The sequence below is a fragment of the Trachypithecus francoisi genome, unplaced genomic scaffold (genome assembly GCF_009764315.1).
Source record: "Trachypithecus francoisi isolate TF-2019V2 unplaced genomic scaffold, Tfra_2.0 Lachesis_group17, whole genome shotgun sequence".
NCBI lineage: Eukaryota > Metazoa > Chordata > Mammalia > Primates > Cercopithecidae > Trachypithecus > Trachypithecus francoisi.
In genome coordinates, this window is record NW_022681462.1 from 61,106,733 (window position 1) to 61,123,013 (window position 16,281).

Genomic DNA, 16,281 nt, shown 5'->3' on the forward strand with positions numbered 1-16,281 from the left:
TATGTGCATCTACACGTCTGCATCTTCTGTGTTTTGAAACAAATACATTGGTCATAGCAAATTGACTTTATGACTTATTTTTAGGGGTTGAAACATTTAAGACAATGGAAAAAGTCATTATTGCATATGCTCTTCCTCTCTTGTTTTTCGTTAGCTAGCCACCCAAGAAAACACCATGAAAGACACCGATATCAAGAGACTACTGTATACCCATCTTTTATGCATATTTTCAATTATCCTAAGTGTCTTCATTCCGTCACTCTTCTTGGAGAACTTCTCAATATTGGAAACACACTTGACATGGTTGTGTATCTGTTCTGGTTTTGTAACTGCTGTCAATCTAGTACTATATTTAGCAGTGAAACCAAATACATCCTCTAAAAGAAGTTCATTATCACACAAGGTAAGGCTTATGTCTCAATAACTGGTTTTTGGATGGAGCTAGTGCTTCTTTTAATGGAAGAATAAAGTATTCATCAAGTCTTCATTAGGTTATTTACAGTGAGTAAAGGGAACCTGATTTTTTCCCACCAAGTTACTTGCTGGAAGGCTGCCCATAATGTTTGATTGATCCCTGCCTTGCATTAATTGTGGAATTATGACTTCTTCAGAGCTTATGATAATATTGTGAGCCTGTATAGTCATTGTTTTATGTCACCATTGAAAATAAATACATGTGACAGTCTATCTTTAAACCTTATTCAATAAGACATTGTAGTTTATTTTTATTTATTTTTGCATTTTTGAAAGCCACTTAATGGGTTTTTCAGAAATTGCAATATAAGCCTGTGGTAATGCTTATTTCCAACATGGCCTTCCTTGACTAAATAATTTTCAGATATTAGAATCAATTGTCCAGAATATTCACTGCAGTAGATATTCACTTGGCTATTACTAATAATGTCCATACTTAACATTATTTTCTACTGTGTTATAAGCTCTATTAGGTCATTTACTGCCTATGATTGGAAAAGCTGAATGTATGTGTTATGTTTATATATTCTTAAGCTCCAAATCAAGAAGGTCTCATGTTTCTTTGTAGATGTTCAGGTCTTTTTTCATACGGGTCGTGTAATATGAGTGTGATTTCAAGAATTCTTTAGTATTTTGCTTTTTTAGTGCAATTTTCCCAGGAATTTTGTTTTAAAATGAAAAAAATTGTTATTTTCTGCAGATATTTCCTCTGTCATCACATAATACTGTATTTTTTGTATACTAGCTCTGATATCAATCAATATTTAATAAATACTGATTAATGACATAGCTCTGTATGTTATCATGGAAACAGAACCTCTTTTAGACTCATGTAGGTCGGATGGGTGGAATATGGGCGGGGGGTGATATTTGCCTTTTAGGCTTTTTTAGTCTGTATCGAGGGCTGTGTAAGTGACTGGGTACAGGACATGTGATCTGATTTGAGTATACCCAAGAACATTTGAACTGTTTTACACATTATGGGAACAAGTTGTGTTTGTAGATAAAATGGAAGAATTTATTTTCCTTTAGGCATTATCTTGAGTCTTCAGGTTATTCATTTCTCTTTTAGGTAACCAGATTTTTGAAATGCTGTATCTACTTTCTTATGTCTTGTTTCTCCTTTCACGTAATTTTTGTTCTATATGGAGCACCACTAATAGAGTAAGTTTGAAACTTTTACCCTAAATTTATATTTTGAAACATTCATTTACCAAACTGTGCTCATTCTTAGCAACTAGAAAAACCATGATGTGCATCATTAATAGATCAAGTAAGGGCACCAACACCATTAGCAGTGTTATTCTTTTTTAAAAAACAGCAGAATAACTTAATTTATTAAATACTCTTGTTACCTCGCCTTCTATTATCCAATTACATGTTGGGAGAAGGGAGAGTAGAGAAACTATACTATACCAATAGATATTTGGCCCTTAGAACCTCTGAGAGAACTTACTATGATTATATGTGTAAGTTAGTTACAGTTAGCATATCAGTTCTTATAAATGTGATTCTAAAGTACTTGAATGGAGTTTTTCTTAACAAAAGTTAATAGATTCCTGTATTCAAATGCTTAATATTTTTGTATATTAAGTGTATACAAAATATACTGGTGGTAGTGTTTATAGTTTAAAGATAAAATATAACACTTTTTCTGAACTGACAAATTTCAAATTCTTAGAAACCAAATTCATGAATGTTTCTTACAAAATGTTTATCATAATTTGAGAAGCTTCAGTTTACCAGTGATTAACGATCATGGTGAAATGAGTGATGAGATGCATATACATATACACACATATATATGTGTTGCTAAGTATACCGTTTTTTATATATACATACATATTTATAAATAGTTTTACGTACACACACTAAACCGACAGGTTATTCTTTCCTAGATGGGAGAGAACAAGACTTTTGTAATGGGAAATGGTGATTCCTGTCTAATCCGTTTTAAAGTAGAATGAATGTGTCTGGCACAGTGGTTCTCAAAATGTGGTTTTCAAAGCAGCAGCATCAGCATTTTATCAAAATACAGATACTCAAGCTTCAGTCAGGAACTCTAGGGGTAGAGCCCCCGCCAATCTTTAGTTTATCCAGCTCTCCAGGTGGTTCCAATAGATGTTAACATTGAACCACTAGTTGTAGAGAAAGTTCCAGAGACTATTGAGGAGAAAGCTAACTATCTAGAAATGGATTCTGGTTCTTTGTTTGTTTTTGCAGTGAAAGTCTCAGCATGAATCCTAGGGTCTTTAACACTTCTGAAATCTATCATTAAAGTGAAATATTTGCTAGATTGTTTTTTTAAAGCTGTGTTGCTAGTAAAATTATTTATAGTCATCATTTTGGAGGTACTTATGTTACCTTTCAAAGTAAAGCGGAGGAAGACATTTTATATTTTGTTTATATAATAATGATTATATATGTGTATGTGTACCTTTAACACTTTTTAAAAAATTAATCTTTTTTTTTTTCCAGGTTGGCATTGGAAACATTTTTATTTGCAGTTATTTTGTCTACTTTTACTACTGTGCCTTGCTTGTGTTTGTTAGGACCAAACCTCAAAGCATGGCTAAGGGTTTTCAGTAGAAATGGGTAAGTTTTAATTTTATATTATAATGATATTGAAATTTTAAAAAAAGTAATGAAGTATTTTTCTATTCGTGGCAGTTTGCTGATTATTCTGAGTGCTTCTCATTGCTGATGGTGCTCAGAGATGCCTTAAGGAGCCTCTGCAATTGGGGCCTGGGGACAGGGCAGGCAGAGCTACAAGCCCCTCCCTCCACATTAGCAAGATCAGCTCTGCTTTTTTCTATATGGTAGAATTCCACCTAGCCTTTTGTTTGTTTAAAAAGAAGAAGAAGAATAAGAAGAAATATTAATAGAAAGCTTTCAAACCGTGGTTCTGGGATCATTTGGTACTGTGATAAAACTGCTGTAAATAAAATAGCTTACATACATTTTATAAGGTAGAAATGGGGTCCACAATCTAAAAATGTGTTGTGTAACAAGGATGATTTCTTGTTTAGCCTTTTTCGCGATAAGATACCAGAGCGCAAGTTTTATGGGATTTCATTTCCTTGGCGGCCGTATATATCTTCAGCATGACTGAGTTAAAATTTTAGCTTCTTGAAAGTCATTGAACTGATATGCACCAGAAATAGTGGCGATCTAGCTAATAAAGCCAGAAGGTTATTTGATTCTGACCTATTTATCACCCAGCAGCAAAAACTTCTTGAGCACTGACTCTGTGCTCTGTGTTATGCTAGGCTGTGTGGATTCTGAAGTATTAGGAGGATTCTTTTTTTTTTTTTTTTTTTTTTTTGAGACGGAACCTCGCTCTGTCCCCAGGCTGGATGGAGTGCAGTGGCGTGATTTTGGTTCACTGCAACCTCCACCTCCCAGGTTCAAGTGATTCTCCTGCCTCAGCCTCCCAAGTAGCTGGGACTACAGGCGCACGCTACCACGCCCAGCTAATTTTTGTGTTTTCAGTAGAGACAGATTTTCACCACTTTGGCCAGAATGGTCTTGATCTTGACCTCATGATCCGCTGCCTTGCCTCCCAAAGTGCTGGGATTACAGGTGTGAGCCACCGCACCCGGCCTTATTGGAGGATTCTTTTGCTAAGGAGCTTATCTATTCAAGGGGCAAAAATGAAATGAGGAAATCACATAAGATTATAAATGTGGAAATCCAGCAATAAGTGTTGCAGGAACTCAGAGGGACAGAGCATCAGTAAAGAATGGAGGGGAAGATGGGAATGATCTATGATGGACTTAAGTCAAGAGTATATGATTTGGTGAGAACAAGAAGAAAGAGAAAGCCATCTTGTGCAAGGAGAATGGATAAAAGCATTGAAACTGAAATTAACAGGGTATTTTTGTGTGATTTGAAAGGTTACAGCCCAATGACAGCAAAAGATGCATGCTGAATAGCTTGGCTTCATAAATTACTGACTTACTCCCTTTGAAATCAGTACTATTTGGGACAGGTGTGGTGGCTCACACCTGTAATCTCAGCAGCTTGGGAGGCCAAGGCGGATGGATCACCTGAGGTCAGGAGTTCAAGGCCAGCCTGGCCAACATGGTGAAACCCCATCTTTACTAAAAATACAAAAATTAGCTGGGCGTGGTGGTGGGCGCCTGTAGTCCCAGCTGCTTGGGAAGCTGAGGCAGGAGAATTGCTTGAACCCAGGAGGTGGAGGGGTTGCAGTGAGCGGAGATCATACCACTGCACCCAGCCTGGGCAACATAGTGAGACTCTGCCTCAAAAAAAAAAGGAATTAGTACTGTTTGTTTTCCCTTGGAACGGTCTTCTAATATTCATAAAGTCTCTAGAAAACAGAAGTGTAACAACTGAAAGCATTTTCTACATTATTACCATAATATCCCGAATGGTATTAATTGCTTTTAACCTTTTAGTTTGAAATTTTTAAATAGTGAAATTGGATTGAAATCTTATTCTGTTGGATTAGTGATTTCTCCAGTTTTCAAATCTATATCTAATAATGAGTGTATCTGGGGGAGATAGTGTCATGTGATTTTACAGTTAGTTCTGCTGTAATGTGGCCTGTGTGTTCCTAAAAATCACTACACTGTACAAAATGGGCAATAAAAACCACAGAGCTTATGGGAAAGATGGAGTTAGGGCATAACACTAAAACAATTCATCAGCGACATGTAAAGAGAAGATGGGACCTTAATAAAAATGGTAGCACAGTTTTACACATGTAAAATGGTTACGAAATACAGGCATACCTGATTTTATTGTTCTTCACTTTATTGTACTTCTCAGATATTGCTCGAATACTGTTTTTTATAAATTGAAGGTTTGTGGCAACCCTGCATCAAGCAAATGTATCAGCGCCATTTTTCCAACAGCAAGTGTTCTCTTCATTGGAAACTCTCACAATATTTCAGGCTTTTTCATTGTTATTATATCTTTTATGGTGATCTGTGATCTTTGCTGTTACTTTTTGTAATTGTTTTGCGGGACCATGGCTCGTGCCCATATAAGATGGCAATCTTAATAATTGTTGTATGTATTCTGACTGCTTCACCTACCGACGTTCTCTCTCTCTCTCTGTCTCTCTCACCCTCCCTCTCTCTCCCCTCCCTGTTCCCTGAGATACAAAAATATCAAATTTAGGCCAGTTAATAACCCTACTATTGCCTCTCAAGTGTTCAAGTGAAAGGAAAAAGTTTACATGTCTCTCACTTTAAATCAAAAGCTAGAAGTGATTAAGCTTAATGAAAAAGTTAGGTTGTCAAGAACTGAGATAGACTAAAAGTGAAGCCCCTTGTGCCAAATAGCCAAGTTGTGAATGCAAAGGAAAAGTTCTTAAAGGAAATTTAAAGTCTACTCTAGTGAACATGTGAGTGACAAGGAAGTGGAACAGCCTTATTGCTGATGGGGAGAAAGTTTTATGGTCTGGACAGAAGGTCAAACCAGGTACAACGTTCTAAGACAAATCCTAATCCAGAATAAGGCTCTAACTCTCTTCAATTCTGTGAAGGCTGAGAGAGATGAGAAAGTTACAAAAGAAAAGTTTGAAACTAGCAGTGGTTGATTCATGAGGCTTAAGGAAAGAAGCCATCGCCATCATATAAAAGTGCAAGGTAAAGCAACAAGTGCTGATGTAGAAGCTGGAGCAAGTTATCCAGAAGATCTAGCCAAGCTCATTGGTGAAGGTGGCTAAATAACAGATTTTTAATGTAGACTAAACAGCCTTCTATTGAAAGAAGATGACATCTAGGACTTTTAAAGTTAGAGAGGAGAAATTAGTGGCACCTTCAATGCTTGACAGGCTGACTATCTTGTTAGGGGCCGGTGCAGCTAGAGACTTTAAGTTAAAGTCAGTGCTAATTTACCATTTTGCAAATCCTAGGGTCCTTAAGAATTATGCTAAATCTACTTTGCCTGTATACTGTCAATGGAACCACAAAGTCTGGATGACACCACATCTGTTTATAACATGGTTTACTGAATATTTCACGCTCACTTTTGAGACCTACCGCTCAGGGAAAAAAAAAAAATATATATATATATATATACACACACATACTTTCAAAATATTGCTGCTCATTGACAATGTACCTAGTCACCCAAGAGCTCTGTTGGAGATGTACAAGAATATTAATGTTTTTTTCATGCCTACAACACAAGATCCATTCTGTAACCCATGGATCAAGGAGTAATTTTGATTTTCAGGTCTTATTACTTAAGAAACACATTTTGTAAGGCTATAGCTGCCATAGATAATGATTCCTCTGATGGATTTGGGAAAAGTAAATTGAAAACCTTCTGGAAAGGATTCACCATTCTAGATGGATGCCATTGAGGACGTTTGTGATTCATGGGAGGAGATAAAAATATCAACATTGACAAGAAGCTGATTCTGTTCCTCATGAATGATGTTGAGAGGTTCAGGACTTCAGTGCAGGAAACCACCACAGATGTAGTGGAAATAGCCAGAGAACTAGAATTAGAACAGTATCCTGAAGATGTGACTGAATTGCTGCAACATTATGATAAAACTTGAACAGATGAGGAATTACTTCTGGATGAGAAAGAAAATGGTCTCCTGAGATGGAATCTACTAGTGAAGATGCCATGAATATTGTTGAAATGACAAAAAAGGATTTATGATGTTGCATAAACTTAGTTAATAAAACAATGGCAGGATTTGAGAGGGTTGGCTCCAATTTTGAAAGAAGGTCTACTCTGGGTAAAACGCTATCAGACAGCATGGCGTGCTCCAGATAAATCTTCTGGAAGGAAGAGTCAATTGATGCGACCAACCTCATGGTTAAAATTTCATTTTAAGAAATTGCGGACTGGGTGCGATGGCTCATGCCTATAATCCCAGCACTTTGGGAGGCTGAGGTAGGCAGATCACTTGAGGTCAGGAGTTTGAGACCAGCCTGGCCAACATGGTGAAACTCTGTCTCTACTAAAAACACAAGAAAAATTAGCTGGGCGTGCTGGTAGGCGCCTATAATCCCAGCTACTTGGGAAGCTGAGGCACAATAATTGCTTGAACCCAGGAGGCAGAGGTTGCAGTGAGCTGAGATTGCGCCACTGCACTCCTGCCTGGGCAGTAGAGCAAGACTCGATCTTAAAAAAAAAAAAGAAAAGAAATCTCCACAGCCTCCCCAACCATCACCCTCATCAGTCAGCAGCCATCAACATGAAGACCACACCTTCCACCAGCAAAAAGATTACAACTTGCTGAAGGCTCAGATAATTATTAACATTTTTTAGTAATAAAGTATTTTTAAATTACGTGCATTTAAAAAACATAATGCTATTGCCTACTTAATAGACTATGATATAGTAGAAATATAACTTTTATATACACTGGGAAACCAGAAAATTCATATGACTCACTTTATTGTATAATTTGCTTTATTCTGGTGGTGTGGAACCAAATCTGCAGTATCTACAAGGTGTGCCTACACCCAAATATTACAATAAACATGGTACTTTTCCTTGGAAAAGGTTTCCTTGGCAAAGGTTTGCTTCTGGAAATAGACGCGAGAAGGGTTGCCTATTGTGAGTTATTGCGAAGTGGTGAGATGGTTGTTGGAAATCTGAGGGAAAATTAACACCAGATGTGGGTGTGTGTGGCTCATGACACGTAGTGAACTGAGGTAGCTGGGAGGTGGGTATTTTTTAAAACAGTATTGAGATGCAATTCACATACCGTACACATCACCTATTTAAATATACAATTCAGTGGTTTTTTGCAACCACTAATCTACTTACTATCTCTATAGATTTGCCTATCCTGGAAATTTGTTATAAATTGGGTCTTATAATATGTGATCTTTTGTGACTGCCTTCTTTTACTTAGCATAATGTTTTCAAGGTTTATCTATATTGTAGCATGCTTCAGTACTTCGTTCCTTTTTGTGGCTGAGTAATATTCCATTGTATGGATATATATCAAATGTTGTTTACCCATTTATCAGTTGATGGACATCTAGGTTCTTTCCACATTTTGACTGTTGTGAATAAGCTGCATCAAACATTTGTGTATAGGTTTTTTATGGACATATGTGTTTATTTCTCTTGGGTATGCCTAGGAGTGGGATTGCTGGGTCACATGGTAGTGTTAAGGGTTTGAGAAGCAAGCTCCAGTGTTCAAACTCTATAAAGCGCAGTTTGGTAGTATCTGTAAAAATTACAAGTACACTTCTTCGACCCAGCAATTCTACTTTTTGGACTTTATCCAGTAGATATACTTGTACACTTACAAAATGTTGAATATATAAGATTACTCATTTCAGCATTGAAAATTACCTAAATATCCTTTAGTAAGGGATAGGGTTAGGATAAATTTAACCCACCCTGTGAAGTACTATGCATTTGTAAAAACTAAACACATAAAAACAGAAAAAAAAAAAACCCAAAACAAAACTCTTTATTTACTGATATATTAGTGGAAAAAAGCAAGGTGAAAAAATGTGTACAGGATGCTACCATTTATGTCAAAAGTTGTCAGAGGGCATAGATACACATATATTTCTGGAAGGACACATGAGAAACTGATAAAACTGGTTGTCTCTTGCGAGGGGATCTGAGAAACTAGAGGACAAAGTAAGGAGACTTTCCACTGAATATCCTTTGCTATCTTTTGAAATTTGAACCACATTAATGTACTACCTAGTCAAAATAAAAGTTATAATGAGTTAGATTTTGCCAGTACTTAACTTCTTGCTTATGGAAAGTAGGCTTATATCAGGAAGTTGCTAGATTTCTCTGATGTCACCTAAACTTCAGTAGACTGCAAAAGTTGTCCTTCTAAAATCTCCAACGTATTGGAGAACAGCCTAGTTGCCAGAGGACTATGGCTAAAAAGTATCAATTCGTAATATAAAACATATAATATCACATAGCACATGACATGAAATAGTAATGCAAAAGTATTTTAATAACTTTTAAAGCATTTTTGTTATAGCATTTCTCAGAGCAATCTAGTGAGATACTCACTTTCACCATTTTCTAGATGAAGAACCTAGGAAGCTGACAGGTTAAGTGATTTGCCCAAGTTCTGTTGCCAGGAAGTAGTAGAGCTGGGATTGGAATCTAGATCATTAAATAGTATAGAAGTTAGATGACTCCAGTAATTGAGTATCAGAAAACAGGTTCTTGCCCTGTTTTTACTACTTAGCAGCCAAGTGATCTTAGACAAGCTACTTAACTTCACATATCCTTATATGTAATATGATTAGAATAAAACTAATATATACTTCGCAGGGCTGTGTCAGAACTGAGTGAAATGAATGAAATCAAATAGTAGGTGCTCAAGAAATGTTTGTTGAGTGGATTAAAAAATGTCGGAACATTTTATATATCATATTTTCAATCCTTACTGCAGTTTGTCTCAGTATTTCTTCCTCGTTTAGGTGACAGACCAAGGAGTGCAGTGCATAGATAACTATAGAGGAGGGCTGGTTTCTCATTTAATATAATGTGAAGTTAATTTGAACTTTGACTAAGAGAAGAATCTAAGTCTTTATGTTTCCACCATACACTAGAGTTAGTTCACTTTCTTCTTAATACTTTTATTATACTTCCAAATTTTACTGTGGAAAGGATGTCAAATTTTGAATAAGCTAGGAAATAATTGGATAGATTGACTTGTTGAACATTATAGGTTGCCTTCTTAAATGTTCACTTTTAAGCAAAAATATTTAAAAATTTAAAGATCTGATGGTTTTGCAGTGATAATATGAAATATTCACAAAAAATTACTAGTTATACTGAAATTGCTCCAATACATAGTTAGCATTATTTATATTGAATCACAACTTTATTTTTTAATTTTTATTTTTTGTGTGTACATAGTAGATATATACATTTCTGGAGTACATGAGATATTTTGATACAGACACAATGCATAATAATCACATCAGGGTATTCACATCAAGCATTATCTTCTGTATGTATGGTTCTACAAGCAATCCAATTATACTCTTACTTATTTTTAAATGTATGGTTAAATTATTATTGACTATAGTCACCCTGTTTTGCTATCAAATACTAGATCTTATTCATTCTAACTTTTTTTGTGCCCATTAATCACATTCTCTGCACCCTCCATCCCCACTACGACCCCTCCCAGCCTGTGGTAACAACCATTCTTCTACTCTGTATCTCCATGAGTTCAATTGTTTTAATTTTTAGCTGCCACAAATAAGTGAGAACATGCAAAGTTTGCCTTTCTGTGCCTGGCTTATTTAATTTAACATAATGACCTCCAGTTCTGTCCACATTGTTGCAAATGGCAGGATCTCATTATTTTTAATAGCCAAGTAGTACTGCATGTATGTACCACATTTTTAAAAATCCCTTAGTCTGTTGATGGACACTTAGGTTGCTTCCAAATCTTGGCTATTGTGATTAGTGATGTGATAAACATGGGAGTCCAGCTATCTCTTCAATATACTGATTTCCTTTCTTTTGGGTATATACCTAGCAATGTGATTACTGGATCATATGGTAGATCTGTTGATCTGTTTTTGTTTTTTTGAGAACTGATCTCCATAATGGTTGTACTAATTTACATTCCCACTAACAGCATATGAGAGTTCCCTTTCTCCACATCCTCGACAGCATTTGTTATTGCCTGCCTTTTGGATAAAAGCCATTTTAACTGGGGTGAGATGATATCTCATTGTGGTATTGATTTGCATTTCTCTGATGACCAGTGAGATTGAACACCTTTTCATATACCTGTTTACCACTTGTATGTCTTTTTTTGAGAAATGTCTATTCAGATATTTTGCCCATCTTTTTAATTGGATTATTAGGGTTTTTTTTCCCCCTGTAGAGTTGTTTGAGCTCCCTATATAGTCTGGTTATTAACCTTTTATTAGATAGATAGATTGGAAATATTTTCTTCCATTTTGTGGGTTGTCTCTTCACTTTCTTGATTGTTCCTCTTGCTGTGCAGAAGCTTTTTAACTTGATGTGATCCCATTTGTCCATTTTTGCTTTGGTTGCCTGTGCTTGTGGGGTGTTATTCAATAAATCTTAGCCCAATCCAGTGTCCTGGAAAGTTTCCCCAGTGTTTTCTTTTAGTAGTTTCATAGTTTGTGGTCTTAAATTTAAGTCTTTAATCCATCTTGGTTTGATTTTTGTATATGGCAAGAGTTAGGGGTCTAGTTTCATTCTTCTGCATAAGGATATCCAGTTTTTCTGCCACCACTTATGGAAGAGACTGCTTTTTCCCCATTGTATGTTCTTGGCATCTCTGATGAAATGAGCTCACTGTAGATATATGGATTTACTTCTGGGTTCTCTCTTTGTTCTGTTTGTCTATGTGTCTGTTTTTATGCCAGTACCATGCTGTTTTGGTTACAATAGCTCTGTAGTATAATTTGAGTCAAGTAATGTGATTCCTGTAGTTTTGTTCTTTTTGCTCAGGATAGCTTTGGCTACTCTGGGTCTTTGTGGTTCCATATAAATTTTAGGATTGTTTCTTCTATTTATGTGAAGATTATTATTGGTATTTTGATAGGGATTGCAATCTGTGGATTGCTTTGGGTAGTATGGACATTTTAACAATATTGATTCTTCCAATTCATGAACACAAAATATCTTTCTATTTTTTTGTGTCCTCTTCAATTTCTTTCATCAGTGTTTTATAGTTTTCATTATAGATATCTTTCACTTCTTTGGTGAAGTTAATTCATAGATATTTAATTCTATTTGTAGCTGTTGTAAATGGGACTACTTTTTTATTTCTTTTTCAGATTATTTGTTGTTGGCATACAGAAATGCTACTGATTTTTGTATGTTGGCTTTGTATCCTGCAACTTTACTCAATTTGTTTATCAGTTCTAATAGTTCTTGGTAGTTTTTAGGTTTTTCCAAATATATGATTATATCATCTGCAAACAAGGATAATTTGACTTCTTCCTTTCCAATTTGGATGTCCTTTATTTTTTTCTCTCATCTGATTGCTCTAGCTAGGACTTCCTGAGTCACAACTTAATTTCAAAGAACTCTATTTAATTATTTAAGGAGGTTGTACAAAATACATGACTAATACATGCTTTTTCCTACTTAATAATAATTTAGAGCAGAAATTAAAATTTCAGTTTGAAGTTCTTATGCTGTAGTTCTAATTAATAAAAAGTATTTAAATACTTCACTTGAAGTATCAAGTGAAGATTTTAGAACTTTAAATATTTTTATCATTCATCCTGTGTTTTAATATGTAAAACACAGTAGAGTTTTGTGTGTGTTTTTTTAACTTAAAGACAGCCCTTTTAGTATTACTGAAATATGAATAATTCAGATGTTCAGTGTGAATAGGCTAATTTTGAGTTGGTATGACATCTCAATTAGTGTTGAATCAATATAAATGTTTTATAATTTTTTAAGTGAAATAACTTTATATACTAATTTTTAATGTATTTATTTGCATGTTTATAGAAAACTTATGTTGAACAGATGATAATCATGTGAAGACAGAGAACACCAAAGCTTTGAGCTTGTGAACTGTGTAGGAACTACATCCTATGAGTTAAGGATCAATTCTGATATTATTGGGATTTTATACATAACTAAAAGACACTATTTTAACAAGATGTCTCCTTACAGTAAATGTTAAGTTACTGCGGGAAAACAAAACAAAAGAATGCTATTATAAAGAAACTTGGAAGTAGAAAAGTCATTTGGTTTCTTAAAATATTTTACCAACTTCTTATTGGTATACTTATTAAATAATATACTCAGTTTGCACCAATTTAATTCAGTTATTGCATTGGCATTAAAATTATTTTTTTCATTTGCAGACTTTTCTTATAAAGGAAAGTATTAATCTGACTACTATACACCTGTATAGTTCATTGAAACTTGCTTTTTGACTTATCAGTTCTTTTATGCTGTTATTTGAAAGTTAGAATCTGATCACTTTTGGTGAACTAAATAGATTCCTGAATAGTACTGATATTGCCAAGCTGAAAACATTCAATAACACCTGTTTGTGTAGACAAAGACAACAGGCCTCTTTTTGTCATCTTTATATTGAAATAGATTTTATATTGAAGCAACCACTGTGGACACTAAGAGTGAAAATATAGTGAGTGACCAAAGATTTATTCATATAAAAATTAGGTAATTTAGTATAAATGTGGGCAAAAAAATTTAGTGGCAAAGAGGCATTTGTTTAAATATTCAGTGGGGAAGGAAAACATTTATATTAGAATTTTATAAAATACCTTTAGCCACTAGGAGGAGTTGTATAGTGTCTCTTTTTTAGCTGAAGAGACTAGCAGTTCAAAAAATTAAATCTATTTAAACAAACACTATTCTGATGACAGCATATTTAAACCATGAGTGTTTACTATGAACTATCCTCAGGTGCCTGATACAGTGTCTGGCATGTAGTAGGCACTCAAAATGGCCTGTTTACTTCAATTAATATTTGATGTAATGAATTCCAGTGGAGTCAAATATTTTGGACAAGTACTTGGAGCACAGTGTCATGAAGATTGGTCTGTAACATTGCTTTAGTCACTTTTTAAGTTCATTCACAGGGAGGCCATTTATTTATTCTGAGCCCTATTGACTGTGCATATATTCCTTAACTTTGAAAAAGTTAGCCAATAACCGTAGAATTCAAATAGCTTTATTATGGAAACTTATAAAATGAGAGTACATCAATGTCAGTGATGCTAGAAATTAGTTAATAGAAAGGAATTTACCTATTTTATTCTTTTTATCTTATTTATTACAAAATAATGTATATATATGTTTGTAGTAAAAATTCAAATAGAAAAATATAGAAAGTTAAAGATCCTAGTAATGCTATCATAGAAGCAATGAACAGCTGCTAGCAGATTTTATATGTTCTTTGAATTTTGTATTATATATATAAAATTTAAAAATAGTTAAACTAGTCATGGCTTTATAACTTTTTTCCCACTAATGTATTATGAACATCCTTATCTGTGTGTGTGTGTGATCTACCTCTTCTTGCATAGTATTCTTAGCTAGTATATCTCTGTAAGTAACATAAAACTTAAGCTTATATTGGTTTGAATAATAAGGAAACTGATTATGTCACATAACGGAGATTGGATGGTTCTAGATACAGATAGTTATGGTATGGCTGTGCTTCTTACTGATTCTCCTTGTTATTATCCTCAGGCTGGTAGTGGGATGGCAGCAGCTTCTCTTCCTTGAGTTTTCCTAATCATTGGGAAACAGAATGGGATTATCAGTATTTAATTAATTAGTCTAATCAGGGTTGAGATGAATGTTGAGCAATTAATCATCATTACAAGTATTCCATGTACCATGATTTATTTAACTAATTTCCTATTAAGGTTTATTATCAAATTTTCATGATTTTAAATAATGTTGTTAGGTATATCTTTGTACCATATAACTTTGTATTCTTGTGCAAAGGTTTTTGTAGACTAGATTACTGGAGTAACTTTCCTAGATCAAAGGAAGTTGATAGACACTGTCAAACTAAAGTTCTAATTTGAAGAATATGTGTATACCCGCATACATATTCCTACCAATAGAGTGTGGGTTTCCCTGACTCCCCATCAGGGCTCTTTACCTCTTATCAATCTACCAGGGCTGCTACCTACAGGGGTCTGCCAAGGGGGCAGACTGTGCACTATAGTAGCTTCATCTGATTTCTAAGAGGAGGCTTAAGCCTTGGCCATGAATTTTTAAGTCTGATTTATAGAACCACCATTTATTAAATTTCAGTGGAATATTACTAACTGAATCACAGAGAGAACATTTATCTTACCCAGCCTCCCTGCCTCCATTCTCTTTCCTGACTCATGTTACAGAAAACTCAGTAGAAAATAACATCCAGTCTTCAAAAGGCAGCTTCAACACAGGGAGAATTGGGGCTAGTTAAGATAGGAAGTGTGCCCATGTGAAGTGTGAGCAAGAGAAAAGAAACGGCATGACAACCCTAAAAATGCACTATAGAAGAAGGAAAAAGGGCATGCAGAAGATGAAGAATCTGGCCTGAAAGAAAATGCTACCCTAGAAGCAAAAACAAACAAAAAAGCCTCCACGCAGTTTATCATGAAAAATAGTACTAAGGATATGAATTGAATAAATTAAGAGCAAAGAGGAGATCATGAAACAAAATGACGTGGAGAAGAAGATTGCAGAATTAGTGAAATAAATTGAGAATGCAAAGGTCACTATTATGGGTCATAAGTTAGAAATATCAAGAAACAGACAAATTAGAAAGTCAGGTTTTAGCATGGAAGAAAGGTTTGAGCTAATCAAAATGAATGAGGGGTAGGGAGGGGGTTGGGAAGAATAAAGCATTTAGAGAAGATGTGATAAATATAGAGGAGAAACAAAAGAGATACAAACATAAGACTAGTTAGTGTCTCTAAATTACCCAATAAAAAATGATTCAAAGATATGATAGAAGACAGTTTCCACAAATGAGGGGATTCTCCAATTTGTACATTAAAGGGACTCACTATATCAAGAAAATAACTGAATTAGAGTTGCAGAACAATATAAATAAAAACTAATACAAGCAATGGAAGTTGAACAGTGCAGGGAGGAGCAGTGAAGAAAATATAATTGTACTCCTCATATCCCCAACTATTCTGGCTGTCCCCAGATACTGAGCCTGTTTGGTACAACCTCTTCAAGGAATAGTTTTAAATGAAATCCTACATCTCAAACCATGAGTCCCCACCTTACAGCTAGCCCCTTTCTCCTGGTTGGCCCAAAGTACTGGGAGCCAGGCTTATACCATCTAGGCAGAATATTGAAATACTTCTTTCGAGGGAAAAT

General features: G+C 34.9%; 1 protein-coding gene across 3 annotated transcripts in view; it reads left to right on the top strand.

The window, feature by feature from the left end:
- Window positions 1-16,281, top strand: part of PIGF (phosphatidylinositol glycan anchor biosynthesis class F) — a 36,994-nt gene that overhangs the window by 1,776 nt on the left and 18,937 nt on the right. For all 3 annotated transcript variants that reach the window (XM_033175806.1, XM_033175804.1, XM_033175805.1), the window contains exons 2-4: window positions 155-403; window positions 1,547-1,638; window positions 2,953-3,069. In XM_033175806.1, coding sequence (XP_033031697.1) covers window positions 176-403; window positions 1,547-1,638; window positions 2,953-3,069 — 437 coding nt within the window. In that variant the 5' untranslated portion in view covers window positions 155-175. The remainder of the gene's footprint in view (window positions 1-154; window positions 404-1,546; window positions 1,639-2,952; window positions 3,070-16,281) is intronic.